Source organism: Sceloporus occidentalis, unplaced genomic scaffold, assembly GCF_023333645.1.
Source record: "Sceloporus occidentalis isolate IW3139 unplaced genomic scaffold, rSceOcc1.0.p SCAF_8, whole genome shotgun sequence".
NCBI lineage: Eukaryota > Metazoa > Chordata > Lepidosauria > Squamata > Phrynosomatidae > Sceloporus > Sceloporus occidentalis.
In genome coordinates this window covers 19,870,001-19,885,133 of record NW_028316988.1, presented here as the reverse complement: position 1 = coordinate 19,885,133, position 15,133 = coordinate 19,870,001, and the positions used below count along the sequence as shown (strand labels likewise).

The 15,133-nt window shown below is 42.5% G+C and overlaps 1 protein-coding gene across 1 annotated transcript in view; it reads right to left on the bottom strand.

The window, feature by feature from the left end:
- Positions 1 to 5,811: 5,811 nt before the first annotated feature.
- LHX3 (LIM homeobox 3) overlaps positions 5,812 to 15,133 on the bottom strand; it is a 25,201-nt gene continuing 15,879 nt past the window's right edge. The window contains exons 2-6 of the mRNA XM_089537024.1: positions 11,926 to 12,097; positions 11,238 to 11,440; positions 8,913 to 9,064; positions 7,621 to 7,792; positions 5,812 to 6,635 (exon numbers count right to left, since the gene is read on the bottom strand). Coding sequence (XP_089393150.1) covers positions 6,217 to 6,635; positions 7,621 to 7,792; positions 8,913 to 9,064; positions 11,238 to 11,440; positions 11,926 to 12,097 — 1,118 coding nt within the window. The 3' untranslated portion in view covers positions 5,812 to 6,216. The remainder of the gene's footprint in view (positions 6,636 to 7,620; positions 7,793 to 8,912; positions 9,065 to 11,237; positions 11,441 to 11,925; positions 12,098 to 15,133) is intronic.

Below are 15,133 nucleotides of genomic sequence, written 5' to 3'. Positions count from 1 at the left end.
AACTTCCCTGAACTCTGATCTGTTTTGCAAATGCCTCTTGAATTTCTTCATTTCAGCCAGGTGGCATCTACCATGTTGTTGCGCATGGTGTGATGGAGCTGGGTAATTCTAAACCCTGGACTTAATGTTCACATGGAGAGGGTTACTATATGGACTTGCGTGTTACTTCAGCCGTGAAGGATGGGGCTAACATTGCTCTTCTCTCCAGCCTGACTTATTGCTCTTCCATGAATTACATGTGTGTGTCGTGTGTGTGTGTGTCAAGTTGCCTGTTAACTTAGGGCGACCCCATACATTTTGGTGGGTTTTATTACAGAAGGAAGATTCAGAGGTGGTTTTGCCGATTTCTTCCTCTGAAACAGAGCCGACAGCACCTGCTGTTTGTTGGCAGTCTCCCATCCAAGTACTAACCAAAGCTGACTCTGCTTAGCTTCCATGATCAGACAGGATCTGGCGCCTTGAAGGTATTTAAGCACATTTTAACTGATGTGTTAAAATAATCAAGAACAGATTTCCAACCCTGATAAACTGAGGTTGCATCTACACTATAGAATTCATGCAGTTTACCTTAGGATCACTGTATGCTGGGAGTGACTTGAAGGCACACAACAACAATATGTATGTGTAGAGTATATGTATTTGTATATGTATGTGTATGTATGTGTATATGCATGTGTATATACAGGGTGGTGTTGTGGTTTGAACATTGGACTACAACCCTGGAGACCAGGGTTCAAATCCCCCTTCAGCCATACTCTTGCCAATTCCATGATGCACATCTGCACAATTCACTGACAGGATTTCCTTGCACATCTGCAATATAGCTATGGATTCTTGACATTATGGAGCATACTGTGATGCAGGATCTCAGCCAAGATTTATTGGTAGTAACTCAAAATGTCCTGACTCAGCAGCTAGCCAGTCCATAGGGTCATAAAGCTGTCTTTCCAGAGCTTCCAGCCCAGCATTTAGAATCAAACCAGCCCAGTCAACAGAAGAATGGAGGCATCAAATCCAAAGGTGTATTGGTAGTAAGGTCAGTCCATGAAGAAGGGTTCAAAGAACTTGGAATCACCCAAGCTGAGAATTAAGAGCAAAGCTGTTTGCAACATCCAGAAAGATCGGTTGTCAGTAACCACCTTCCATAGTCCAAGCTGGTATATTTATGTTCTAATAAACTCCCACAGCTCTTGCCCGATTGCAAGGCATTGTTTAAAATAAATACTATTGGAAGATTTCGGCATTCTCTTTCCCATTCCCTCTTTCCTACTTAGAGCAAGTGGGAATTTCAGATAGCTAGAGGTTCCTGCATGTAAAATTCTGCTGCCTTTCTTCATTTAAACCCCTCATTCAGGAGGAGGAGAAGGAGGTGGAGGCACTTCTTATGTACTTTGGGCATGTCTGATGCTCACTGGGTTCTTCTGATGTACATTGGGCACTCTTGTTGTGCTCCAGCACTTCTTAGCTGGTGTCTGGATGAGTATTGGGGAGTGTCCCTATGCATATTGGTGTCCCTTGTGCATTGGGCCATGGCACATAATATTTATTTATTTATTTATTTATTTATTTATTTATTTATTTATTTATACCCCGCTCTTCAGCCAAGGCTATCAAAGCATATCATAGCTCACTCCACCACTTTGCAATAGAGGTCCATAGGTAGTAATGTCACAGAAGCTCCGAGGGGAACGCAAACATTGTTAAATTACAGTACTCTATTTCCTGCACACATAAGTCCATTTCTGAAAACCTTAATCCCATACTGAATTCCAGCCATTATTTCCGGCACAGAAAATGCTGCTTTCTATGCAAATCAACCATGTGCCAATTTTGCACAGAGCAAGTCGCCAACGCCTGAATTTCTGTGCAGGAAGCAGCCTTTTCTGCACAGAAAATAATACTTCTGCTGTGGATGGGTTTTTTTAAATGCTGTTTCCTGCACAGAATATGCTCCAGTTAGGGACTGATCCTGCGCAAAATTGGCAGTGGCAGATTTGTACAGAAAACCGCCTTTTCTGCTCCAGAAACAGCTTTTTCTGTGCAGAAAATAACCTGCAAAGAAATTATCATTTTCTGCGTGGAAAATACTGCTTACCGCACAGGAATATTGGTTTCCGTGCAGAAAATTGTGTTATAAGTCTCACGTGGCAAAGATTACTTGTCAGTGTTTCTTGACATACTGTACAAAAACATGTTTTTGCCCATTTCCCCCTCAAATATCCCCACACTAGACATAAACATCATCCCTGTGAGCATCATGACCAAATGTTAACAGCTGTCTAATGCCATTAAAAGTTTTAGTTTCTGTTAAACAGCCTCTGTTCGATAGTTCCTCTTTAAATTGGCCGCTTAAGGCTGGGAGCAGATCTATGTCTAGGAATATATTGGGGGAGTAAACTTTCCTTTAGCAGCTTGATAATAAATGGCTCATATCTATTAGGATGAGAGGTGGGGTCATGCCTAGGCCTAGTTTGGTTTCCTTCATTTGCTTCTGTCCTATATATAGCCCCAGGGATCCATCTACCTATTACTTCACTTGGGGAAGAATATGTGTGCACCCATCCCAGGAGATCTGTTTTCTAACGTTTGGTATATTTGGATTAACAGTCTAGTGAGGGTAGGATTTACTTAGGGGTCTGATTCTACCACTCTCTGCAATGCTAAACCCCATCCGTCTAAGGACTGTGATGCTTCCTCAGCTGTAGACCACCTACTGCTTGGTATTATGTCACTTTCCCAGACCCTTGGTCTAGTATATGACACAGACAAAAAGGGTGGCAGAGCTAGCTCTCAAGACCCAGGGGCAAAACAGAGGCGTCTGTACATGCAGAAGATAAATGGGGGGTACCCCCAGCAGCCCCAAGGCACATCAATGATGGCGAACCTTTTCAGAGCCGAGTGCCCCAACTAAAAGTTTTTCCGGCACCAGATGTTACCCGGTGCCAGGGATAAAGGACTTCTGCCCTCCAAAAGTGGGACTTCCACACTCTGGGGGCAGGACTTCCAAGATGGGACTTCTCCTCCTGAGACTTTCCCAGCCTCCAGCTGTCTCCGGAAAGGTAGCTGGGGACTGGGAAAGGTCTGGGAGGAGGAGGAACCTTCCCTCCACTGGGTGCCGGGCCGAATGGCATCACGTGCCATCTCTGGCACGTGTGCCATAGGTTCGCAATCACGGAACTAGATCATACCTATCACAAGTGAACATAGACAAGAAAGGGAGGGTTTGTGTCACTCACAGTGTATTTGTGGGGCAATTCAAGTTTCCTAAGACACTGGAGCACTCTTGTTGGTTCCCTGACTTGCACCTCCACAAGGCACTCACAGAGTTTTATTGCATCTCCGACATGTAAGTAAGGATTTGTATAGACTGTGATGTAGAATTTCGACCCATATTATCTCCTGCACATAAAATGCTGTCCTCTGTGCACATCAACCATATATGAATGTTACATCAAATATATCCCAGATTGCGACTAGGCGTCAACAAACATTGTTTCCAAAGACCTTCTTGCTCAACTTACTTGCTGCTTCCTTCAAGAAGAATACTGTCGAAGAAATATATTGCCAGCCTGGTGGGAGCATCTATGTTCACAAGAGACTCAACTCTTTTGCTGACAAATTTATTGAAAGTCTTAATGGTATTTGATTAAAGAGAGAAAGAGACAGAGAGAGAGAGAGATACCAGACATAACACATAACCTACAGTTAATACTCAGTTTTACAGGTTATGAGATATATATAGTTTTTCCTTTCTTCAAATCTGTTTTCGTGGCGGTTGGTTGTGAACAGTCTGATGATGCATAGAACAGGATGAGCATGGCTATTTAGAAAACGCATTGGTCAAGTGGCATACAAGTCAGGTGGGACTTCAAAGAGACCTGATCAAAGAGTCGGGCAAAGTGTCTACATACAAGGAAGTATTTGGCAACCAAGAAGCAAAATGGTGCGACCTTAAGAAACGTATACTATAGTGTTGTGACCAAATAGATTTTTCTCCAACTGTGTCCCTGTGAGTCTCCCCCACAGTATCTAGTGTAATGGATGGATAGGTACAAAATACCCCATCATCCACAGCAGCAAATAAATAAATATAGAGCGGACAGATCTCATCTGATGACAACCCTCATCCTTCCCAGAGCTCATAACTGTTATTTTGAGCTAGAATTCCTAGCATTTTGGAAATTGTATCCCCCTCAAAGTAATGTTTAACAGCTCAACCTTCAATTTCTCACTTAAAAACATGATGAGTTCAACCCATCAGTTAAGAATATTTTGCTAGCTCAAAAGAGACCCTCATCCACAGGGCAGCAGCTTTTCATTGAATCGTGGAATATGGGATTTTCCATCTTTCAATGTCTTTTGTAGTACAAATACATATCAAAAGGGCCAGTGCCAGTGAAGGGGGACCTAACATGGCTTTGCATGTGCTAACCCTCTCCACCCCATCTACCAAATGCTTGCATTTCTTTTATTTGCATATCTTGGTCCTAGGGAAAACTCTTCCAAAAGAATAGGCCGACACTGTGAAGGTTACATGGTATATTTTGGTCCCTACAACACCAAGAGGCTGGGGAATGGGTTATGTAGCAAGCACTGGGGAATAGTTGTTTACGTTACAGGAGGCCATACATGACCAACTGGTAACTAGAAGTCCAAATGTCTACAAAATTCATTGGCTTCATGGAATTCCCCAGTAGATATGCTTGCAGTAGTGACTTGGCAAGCTATATTAAAATGAGATTGCTCAACGGTCTCATTCTGTTCAGGTCCTGGCCTGTGAAGGTTGGAGACAGAAATGCATTGCTTTCTCCAAATAAAGTTGGGTCCTTGATTGACCAGTATGGCCTACCAATCTTTCCTGGCATGGTTAGAAGAAGTAACTCCACCAGCTTAGAAGAAGTACAGGGTGTATGTTTCACCATAGATGTCTAGTGTGGATTTAACACATGGACCACTCCTAGAAGGAAATCAGTGCAGCTGGTACCTCTCCGCAAAGTTGGAGGAGTAGCCCTGCTTTCCTTTTTAACCCCTTCAATCGGAGACAAAAACTCACAGTCTTAATCAGCTAGAATTACTTTAAGCAGATGCCCATCTCTAAATATATGGTGCCTGCGAGTGTATCTACACTGTAGAAACGATGCAGTTTGACACCATTTTAAGTGCTGTAGCTCCATCCCAGGGAATCCTGGGATTTGTATTTTTGCAAGGTCTTTAGCCTTCTCTGGTGCTTCTCAAAACTAGAAATCCCAGGATTCGGTAGGATGGAGCCATGGCAGTAAAAATGGTGTTATTATTTCTACCATGGTATGTGTACCCAAAGTTGCAAGAAGATGTAAGAAGCATGAGGGAGCATCTCCATTCATCCGCCACACTGTCAATCCCTATGGGGAGGCCCATACAGCCCTCCCACTCATCTGCTACCATGCCACAGTTGTTGTTGTTGTTGTTGTTTTAATAAATGAGGTTGTATAGAAATGAGCTTCCACTTCCAGATACTTTGAGGTGGCAGAAGGGAAATAAAGTAAAGGAAGTAAAGGAAGAAAAATAAACCCATTCCCACATCAAGAAAATCACCTCTTGAACCAACCTTAAATGTACCTTTCTTCTCGTCTGACAATGGATGATCGTCTTGAACCCTTTAAATATATATATATATATATATATATATATATATATATATATATATATTAAAAATCTTGATAAGTTGGGACACAGTGGCTGGTCCTGGTGTGGTTGTAAAATTGTGTGGACAACAGATTGAAACCCTCAAAATAACCCCTCACCCACCCGCCCCATACACACATACACACCATCAAACCTGGAAAACACAAGTCTATTCGGTGTTCAACAACTCTGTGGGACAAAGATGCAAAAAAATGGGGTGTCTGTCAAGTTGAAAAGATCTCGTTTTTGTTTTGTTCGTTGTTTTCATTAACCTGTTCTTTATGCTGTTCCTTGGGTTTGAGGGAGAGGGAATTTGTGTGTTTTTTTGGGTCGGTTGTCTTTGCTGGCGAATCTCCCCCTTTCCTCCGATCCCCTTGTTGTACCTCTGCCTTTTATTACCCGAGGCTGAATGATCACCCTTCAATGAACTCTTCAGTCCTGTATCAAAATTGGGTGCAGTCAACATCATTGCCTTTCCATGAGCTCTTGAGTCCTGTATCAAACTGGTTCTGGTCAACTTCATCGCCCACCTATGAGATCTTCAGTCCTGTATCAAAACTGGGCATGATCCACTTCGTCTAGCCAAGAGGCAGGGCTGGCAGGGAAGTCTGGGTAGCCTCCGCTGCTTCCTGTAGAAAGATCTGAACTGGGTCCGTTCCCACCTAGCAGCCTCATCGGCTGAGGCATGGTCTGTCCACCTTGGCCTACAATGCCCAAGCCGCTGTCTGGGTAGACCAAGCTGGACATTAAAGGCTGGTGACCGGGCAAAGCTTGCAAAGATGCTGGTGACTGGGGCATCCCATAAGGGCTGTTGGATCGGAGGTCGTGGTATTGATCCTGACTCGGAATGCCACTGTGTTCCAATGAGAAGCTGCCGTTGGTCCCGGCTTGCCTCCCCAAAGCAGGGGAGTTTTCGCCAAGGTTGCTGTAAATGCCGTTGGAGTGACTTATCTCTGATATCGATGGTTCATCTGAAAGGGGGAAAATAAACAGTTTTGTTAAGAAACGTGGCCATGCTGCATCATGACATACCATAAATCTTTTGTCTCTCTCTCTGTCTGTGTGTGTTGTGTGCCTTCAAATTGTCTCCAACTTATGTTGATCCTAAGGGTTTTCTTGTCTAGATTTGTTCAGAGGACGTTTGCCATTGCCATCACCTGAGGCTGAGAGCGTGTGACTTGCCCAAGGTCACCCAATGGGTTTCATGGTTGAGTGGGGAATCAAACTCTGGTCGCAATCTGACACTCAAACCACAACGTCATGCTGGCTCCTTTACTGAGGTCCTAATCTACAATGGCTTTGAGTATGCCTCTTTCCCACTGTGTAGCTATAATGCCTACCCTAAAGGTTTGACCAGGTGTAAGCATCAGTCCTGATACCTCTCTTTTTAAGCTGGACTCATGTTGTTTCATCCCAACTAGAGTACAGCCAGGGGATCGTTTTTTCAACAGTAAATCAGTGCGTAGGTAAATCTAATTTACCCAGTGGTTCTACTCTACTTGGGCCCACCATGGCATTACCTTTTTGTGGTGATGGGATAACATGTGTCAGTGAGGCCAAAAGCTATGCTGACAGTAGCAGTGCTGCCAGATGGATCTCTTACATCAGATGGCATTTTGCTGAGAAGCCAGACTAGATGCTGGGAATGCTCTAATTGGAGATCCTGCATTGAACAGGGGTTAGACGCAGTGGTCCATGAGGCCCATTCCAACTCTGTGATTCTATGACTTGGTTCCCAAGTTTGCAAAACCTGAGGTAGGCTGTTGAAAACATGAATCTCTCATTCATAGGGCCACCATAACTCTAAGTCAACAACAGCAACCTCTATGTGGGAGTAACAGCAGGATTTCGGCCTTTATGCGAATAACAATGAGATTGTCTGATCCCATTGCTAGCAGAATCACTAGCTGAACTGGCTGAACTGGTCTTACACACAACCTGGGTTTCCTTTTGTACCTGTGAAAGAGACCTCAGCGTCACTGTCTGGGCCTTCTTCCTGGATGCTGTCCTTGTCCGATTTGGAGTTCCCTCTCGATCGCTTCATGTTTCTAAAATACTGTCCCCATCTTTGTCTTCCAGCATCTTTCTTGAGCCGTTTTTCTTTGGCCCTTCTGTTCTGGAACCAAACCTAGGGAGAGACACCTTAACAATGCATTTTGGTCTGAAAGGGTTAACAGTACAGAGAAATAGCAAAATACATTAACTGAGGCTAGAGTTCCAAGTTTATTTATCCCACTGATAGTCTGTGAGACTATTACAAAAAGTGGGTGTGTACCTCTTAGTTTCCCATCATCAGGATGAAAGCATCTGTCTGCTATTAGGTCAACTGTCTTGGACATCATTAAAATTGTGGGTATAATGTGAATAATATGGGACATGGTTCAGAACAAACCTACATTAAGATATGATGACAGCCTACTTCATCTGATTCCACTCTGAGCCTAATGCCCAGCACTTGTTGCATTTATGATTCATGTTCAGCGAATGGTGTGCAACTTACAGGAGGTGATCTTCAACCCTGTGGGACACTTCTCATGACCCAGTCACAATTTAAACCTCTCCTAGTTCTCCATCCATCAGCCAAGATTACGGTATGCATCATGAGAAATACATCTATCATGTCTTCATGCTACATCTCCTGATAGTAACCCCCCATGCACCCAAACACGCCTTGGCCTTGCCTTTACTTAGGAGAATACTCTGGAGTGCCCCCAGAATATTCTAGCCCCAAATTCCCCCCTTACCTGCTCTCTTTTGATACAGGTTTTTGGCTCTCATAGACAATTGCTTTCCCAAGCAGTCCCCCTTTGCCCCATGGCGCCATTGCTGAGGCCAGAATCTGGTGCCAAACCATGTTGTTGATGGCAGATGCCTCATTTTGACTGAACTTGTACCTGCAGTAGTGGTGCCAAGCGGCTCATAGTGACCGCAAGTAAAGACAGACATCATTGTCGCTGCGGAAAAAGCCAAAAACCAATAGTAAAAGGTAAAGTATTTACATGCAGGTTATGGGGGGGAAATCCCAAATCTGGTGCTTTGTATCACAAAGACAGTCCACTCCCAATTCAGAGGTTTGGCCCTGCATTGTGCAAACAGGATGCACTAAGTCCAGGAGGGATTCAAGGTAATTGGTCCATGGAGACACTGAGTAGAGTTGTCCCCTTCTTCTCATGGGCTTCCTATAACCTTGCATACCAGTATGTGGGAACCCAACTGCTGTGCTTTCTCGCTATGGCTCCATCACTCACCTGAACCACTCTCATATCCAGGCCTGTTTCTGAAGACAGCTGCTCTCGTACGTGACGAGCTGGTTTGGGGGAGTTGTTGTAAGCGTTCTTCAAAGTTTCCAGTTGTTTGGCCGTGATTGTCGTCCGGGGCCTCTTTGCCGTGGACTCGGCCTCTGCAAAAATTCCCAAGAGACAAGGTATAAATGTCCAGAGGCTCAAAGGCTACAGTTGATGACTACAGACCCTCTTAACCCATGCTAGCTAAATGCTGCTGGCATTTTGAACCCATGCAATAAACAATGAAAAATTATGAGCACAGAATGCATTTTACATTGCTCAATTCTAGTATTTGGTACCACTTTAGCAATCATGCCCCCATTGTATGGAATGCTGGGATTTGTAGTTTGGTGAGGGAATTAAAATTATCTGCTAGAGAACTCGTGTCCACTTCTTTGGACTACAGTTCCCAAGGAACCTCGATTTAATCCTTTGGTTTGATATAAGCAGGATCACTTCCCTGTCCTTATCATTAACCTGTCCGTGGCAGCGATAGCGCAAAAGGCTTTCAAATCGTAGTAGCAGTCCCGCCATTAACTTGTAACCTGAATTCACTGACTCACTGCTTTGGATGTCCTCAGCTTTGGGTGCATGATAGTTCCACAGACATAAATGAGAAAAGCTAAAATCTTCGGATTCGCAATACAAGGATATGTCAGAGAGCCAATACTGTGCTTCTGATCTTGGCCACCTTGGTCAGAAGATGTAACTAGTTCATTGATTCCAAATCCATCAGCATTAATGGGAGAGAAGGCATTGATTCGAAAGCAATGCTTTCAGTGGCTTTTAATGATTGGATTACATCATATATTTTTCTTATTTCCCATTACCATTTTTATTGCTTTTATTCAATTTAACTACTAATAACCATTTTGCATTGCTTTTATTCTGCGCCAAGTTAATTTCAAGTTAAACTTAAAAAATCAATTCATGATGTTTGGACCTTTTTTTTTTCCTTTTTGTGCCTTATGTGCCAAAAAGAAAAGTTCCCATATTTCATCACCAAAGTACATTCAGAAATGAAATACATTCAGATTACAGCAATGGTGGTAATGTCTTTGGTATAAAGGCCGAACAGGATTTTAAAACATAACATGAGCCCATTTTATAGGCTTGGTGGTAAGAAACTAAAAATAAAACACAAGTCTTAAATTAAGCAGACGATTGTATTTCAGAATAAAATGGTGCCTAAATCCAGTTATTAGACCCAATTTGACTAGATTCTTGAATAACTGGATCCTGTGCAAATGTTGATTTATGAAATTACTGTTGATTCTATGGGTATAATCTACTTGGAATTAATAGCTGAATTTATGTCCTTATGAAGAATTACCCTGGAAATGCCACAATTATTCTCACTCAATTCCCTGACAGGCCTCATTCCCACTTACAAATAAATCGCTTTGCAATCTGAATCGATTTATTGGTTCGGCAGCGGAGCGTGGTTCACACTACATTTGCCCCGATCGCATTTTCTTGCTGCAAAATAAAATAACCCACTTGTGGTTCACATTGATGAATGGATCGATTCAAAATGGACCCGCTCCATTTTGAAGGGCAAATTTAAATCGATTCCGATCCGCATCTGGTTCACACTTCGCGGAATCGATTTATCCAAAAAGACATGGAAAAAAATCAGCGTTAAAAAGACGTGGGTTAAATGAGTCTGGCATGTGGGCTCCCTCTCTGAATCACTTCAGCGATTCAGTTCAAGTGATCATTTAAACAGGTTTGATTTGCGATCCAGTTTAAAAGGTAGTGGGAATGAGGCCGAAATATCTCACCAAACTAAAAACCCCATAATTCTGCTTTGTTAAGAGTCAGCGTGGCGTAGTGGTTTGACTGTCGGACTATGACTCTGGACACCAAGGTTTGATACCTAGCGCCTCCATAAAACCCACTGGGTGACCTTTGGCAAGTCACACTCTCTCAGCCTCAAGGGAAGGCAATTGCAAACCTTCTCTGAACCAGTCGTGCCAAGAAAAGACCTTTAGGGTTGTCATAAATCAGAAACGGCTCGGAGGCACACAACAACATTAGGAGAGACATACAGACAGATAGACCAACTTATTCTATGATATAAATAGGAAGGAGGGAGAAATAGAGAGGGAGAGGGTTAGATTTAATATGAGAGAGACTGCAAAGCACATGGATCCAGATGACTTATATAGCAATGTCTCAGACCTGGCCACACTAAGGCATGTCACTGCTCAACCAACTATTTGCAACATATATTATTTCTCCCCTTGCTACCTATGGCCCATAGCTTCAGCCCATTTGCAACCCTACCTCTCTGCTTGGCCGTCTCATAGTCGGCTTTGCAGACCAGCCGGCTGTCTTCCATGAGGTAGAATTCATCTCCGGTGGCCAGCTGTCGCTTGCACACAATACAGGAGAAGCAGTGGAGATGGTAGACAAAGTCTTGCGCTCTTCGCACCACTTGGGTTGGAGGAATACCTTGCTGGCAAGCGGCGCATTTGGTCCCGAACCTCCTGTTTTGGAAAGGCAGGAAAAAAGGCAAGCAAAGAGACAGTCTATGAAATGGAGGGCGGCCTGGGCTGCAAGTCTGTTTAATTCAGGAACGCAATACTTTTTAAAAGAACAATTATTATTGAAACTAGTGGGCATAACATCTGAACTGCATTTTGATATTCAGTTTTCAGATTTAGTCCGGGATTGGTGTAGTGCTACACATTCATGCCAAAACAAAAAGGAAAACGTGTTTAAACCAAAAATGTGGAGGGGTGTATGTGCTGTAATATATATATATATATATATATATATATATATATATGGGTTTTCTCCCAACCCTGCCTCCAAATTGAGGGCATTTCCACCATGTTTAGAGCCCTACCAGATTAACGTCGCCATACTGTGAATTGTGAATTGCTTTAGCTTCCCAAATAAAGTTATTCTGCTTTCACAGTGCGGCTTCAATTTCTAAACTAAGGTCAGGCAGTACATGACCAATACTCACTTAAAGAAGTCCTCCTTGCAGTAAACGCTCTCCCCACGGCTGAAGCATTTCTCGGCCAACTGGACCTGGCAATCGTGGCATTTCAGGCACTTGCTGTGCCAATGGCGGTCCAACACCTTTAGGATGAAGCGATCCACGATGTGTTGGTTGCAACCTGCACAGAGTGGGATTTCTGGTGGGGAAGAGAGAGAAAAAGCAGATTAAATACTTCATTGCTACTCGATAGGCTTCACAGTCCCTCTTGAAACCCCTGCGGTACTCCATTTTACTCAAAGGACGGCAGATTCTCCATCTTTGGAGGTATTTAAGCAGAGGTAGGATGGACATCTTTTAAAAGTGCTGTGGCTGTGTATTCCTCCATGTGCCCCAGATTTCCCAGATTCTTAGCAACCCTGGGGCTTATCTATTAAAAGTGACATCAAGACTATTTGCAGCAAATTTGGATTAAGCAGCCACATTCCCCTTTCATAGATCACATTGATGTAAAAATTCAAGCTTCCCTGAATTACTTTTGGCCACATAACAGCAGTCACTCCACATTATTCATTTACTTTCACTTGTCTGTCAAGGATGCGCGCATATGTATTTCCACTTTTGTTGTCACACTTCCATGCAGAGAAGCGCAGGTAAGATATATCAAGCAACCTGATACACTAATACAATTATATGCTTATATATCTCACAGAACTACATATCCCAGCATTCTAAAGCATTGAGCAATGGTCATTAAAGTGGTGCCAAATTGCATTGATTATGCAGTGCAGATGCAGCCCTAGGAATGGATGCTACCACCCTGCATTTAACCAAAGTGTTTAAGTGTGAACATACGTATGAGGAAGACAGCTGCAGAACTGTGGCCAATGTGCCCTCTTATCTTTTAGCAGGGCTTTTGGAAAGTGACATTTTGGGGACACAATTCCAAAACCACCCAGTCAGCAATGCAAACCCCATATCACTATAAAATGAGGTCTCCTCACCCACATATAGGAGGTGTCCCCTGGCCAGTACATACCTAGGTGGCAGTATACTATTCCCTCAGCATAGTATAAATCTATGTATGCAAAGATGCATCATCAATATGCATCAATAAGCAACCCCCTTGCAGAATGGTAACATTGCACAATACATGTCAGCACAATAAAGCCAGCACCACAAAGCCTGGAGGCCATTGAATAATGCTCAAGTGCAACACACAGTGTGAAATGGCCAGTGCACCACTGCAATGTGCAATGTTGCTGTATGCTCACGTCCACTTCCACTACTGTCAGCAGAATGCATCCGTTGCACTGGAGGGAACAATGGGCCCTGCATGCATGATGTGACTGGTGCCTGGCACTACTAAGCTGCCAGCCTTTCTTCAGCTACAGCAAACTAGTCCAAAATGTATACATAAGAACAGAAAGAGTGAAAAGAACAAGACTAGCAAAGACATACAAATACAGTGGGCCCTTGGTATCCACTGGGGTTTGGTTCCAGGGCCCACCGTTGTTATCAAAATTAATGGATGCTTAAGTCTCATTAGATACAATGGCATAGTAAAATGGTGCCATGCCTTGTTCCCAGGACCCAGGTTCAGACTGTGACACAGTGAAGTAGAAGGGCAAGGTGTGATGCCTAGTCCCTGGGACCAAGATTCAAACTGTGACACAGGCAGAGAATCAGAAGGCTAGGAGGACAGGAGGACATGTCATTGACACTCCCCTGCAGCCACAGCACACAGACATAGCAGCTGAGCATAGCTGAGAAAGGGAAGGTCTGCAATGCTCAGAGTGTTTAACCAGGGAACGCTCATTAATCAGACAACAGATTCGGGAGGCTGCCAGACCATAAATATTCCATTGGAAGGTCATTGCTGACAACCAACCATTCTGGAGGAAGCAACACTTTTGGTTGGCCTGATAAAAGCATCATTGTTTGGATGTTATTGGATTTACAAATCCTAGGATACCTTAGGATGCAGCTGGGGCAACTGTAACAGTATCCAGCTAATATATCTGTACAATGCAAATGCACTTTATCTCTAACCGTAGACTTCATGGTGAGAAAATCGGGCTTAAAGTTTGGACTTTTCTATTCTAGGCTCATTCTTTACACTCTTTTAAACCACCTTGGCTGAAGAAGATTTCTGGAGAACTCAGAAGCTTATGCATTTTAATGGTATTTCCATTGGTCCTAATAAAGGTGTCACCCAAATGTGGACTTCATTTACTTTGTTTGCTTGTTTTCTCATGGACCTATGTTCTTGATTATGACCTGAATCTTATTGGTAGTCGGAGTCATAGGAAACGCATCGTCTAAATGGGATTTAAATAAATGTAGACTTTTTACAACTATTAAAATCAGCCCAGAAAAAAATGATCAACAAAATCAATACTAATCATCACCATCATTATATGCTATCCTAATAATAATAATAATAATAATAATAATAATAAAGTACTTCATTATACTGTAATTTTATACTGTTTTAGTCCAATGTGATTCTTCAGTTTTGAAAATGGGATCTTCTTTTATTGGTCTATGACCATAAATAAAAATAATCTGTCCAATAATAATAATAATAATAATAATAATAATAATAAATTACTTCATTATATTGTACATTTATATTTTTTTAATCCCATGTGAGTCTTAATTTTTGTAAATGGGATCTTCTTTTATTGGTCTTTGAACATAAATAAAAATATCCTATCCTAATAATAATAATAATAATAATAATAAATTATGTTATTATACTGTCATTTTATACTGTTTTAATCTAATGTGATTCTTAAATTTGTAAATGGGATCTTTTATTGGTTTATGACTGCAAATAAAAATACCCAATCCTAACAACAACAACAACAACAATAACAAAAATAATTGTCTCCTTTTGCTGTCAGGCAAAAACTTTTCTTTGCAAGCAGGCTTTTAATATGCAATTGCAGCCAAAGAGGTTTCTTATTGGGGTCTTTTTTATATTTTTCGACTATTTTATATTTTTAACTTCTTCTAGTAATGTGAAGTTTCAAATCCTGTTTATAAAGATGTGCTTTGTTGTTGTTGTTGTTGTTGCTGTTGTTATTCGAAGGGTAGTGTTGCGTAGTGGTTTGAGGGTTGGTCTACCATGCTGCAGAGTCCCTGGAGAGGGAGGGAGGGAAAGTAGGAGAGAAGAGGAGAAGAGGAAGGAAGGAAGGAAGGAAGGAAGGGAAGGAGGAGGAGGAGGAGA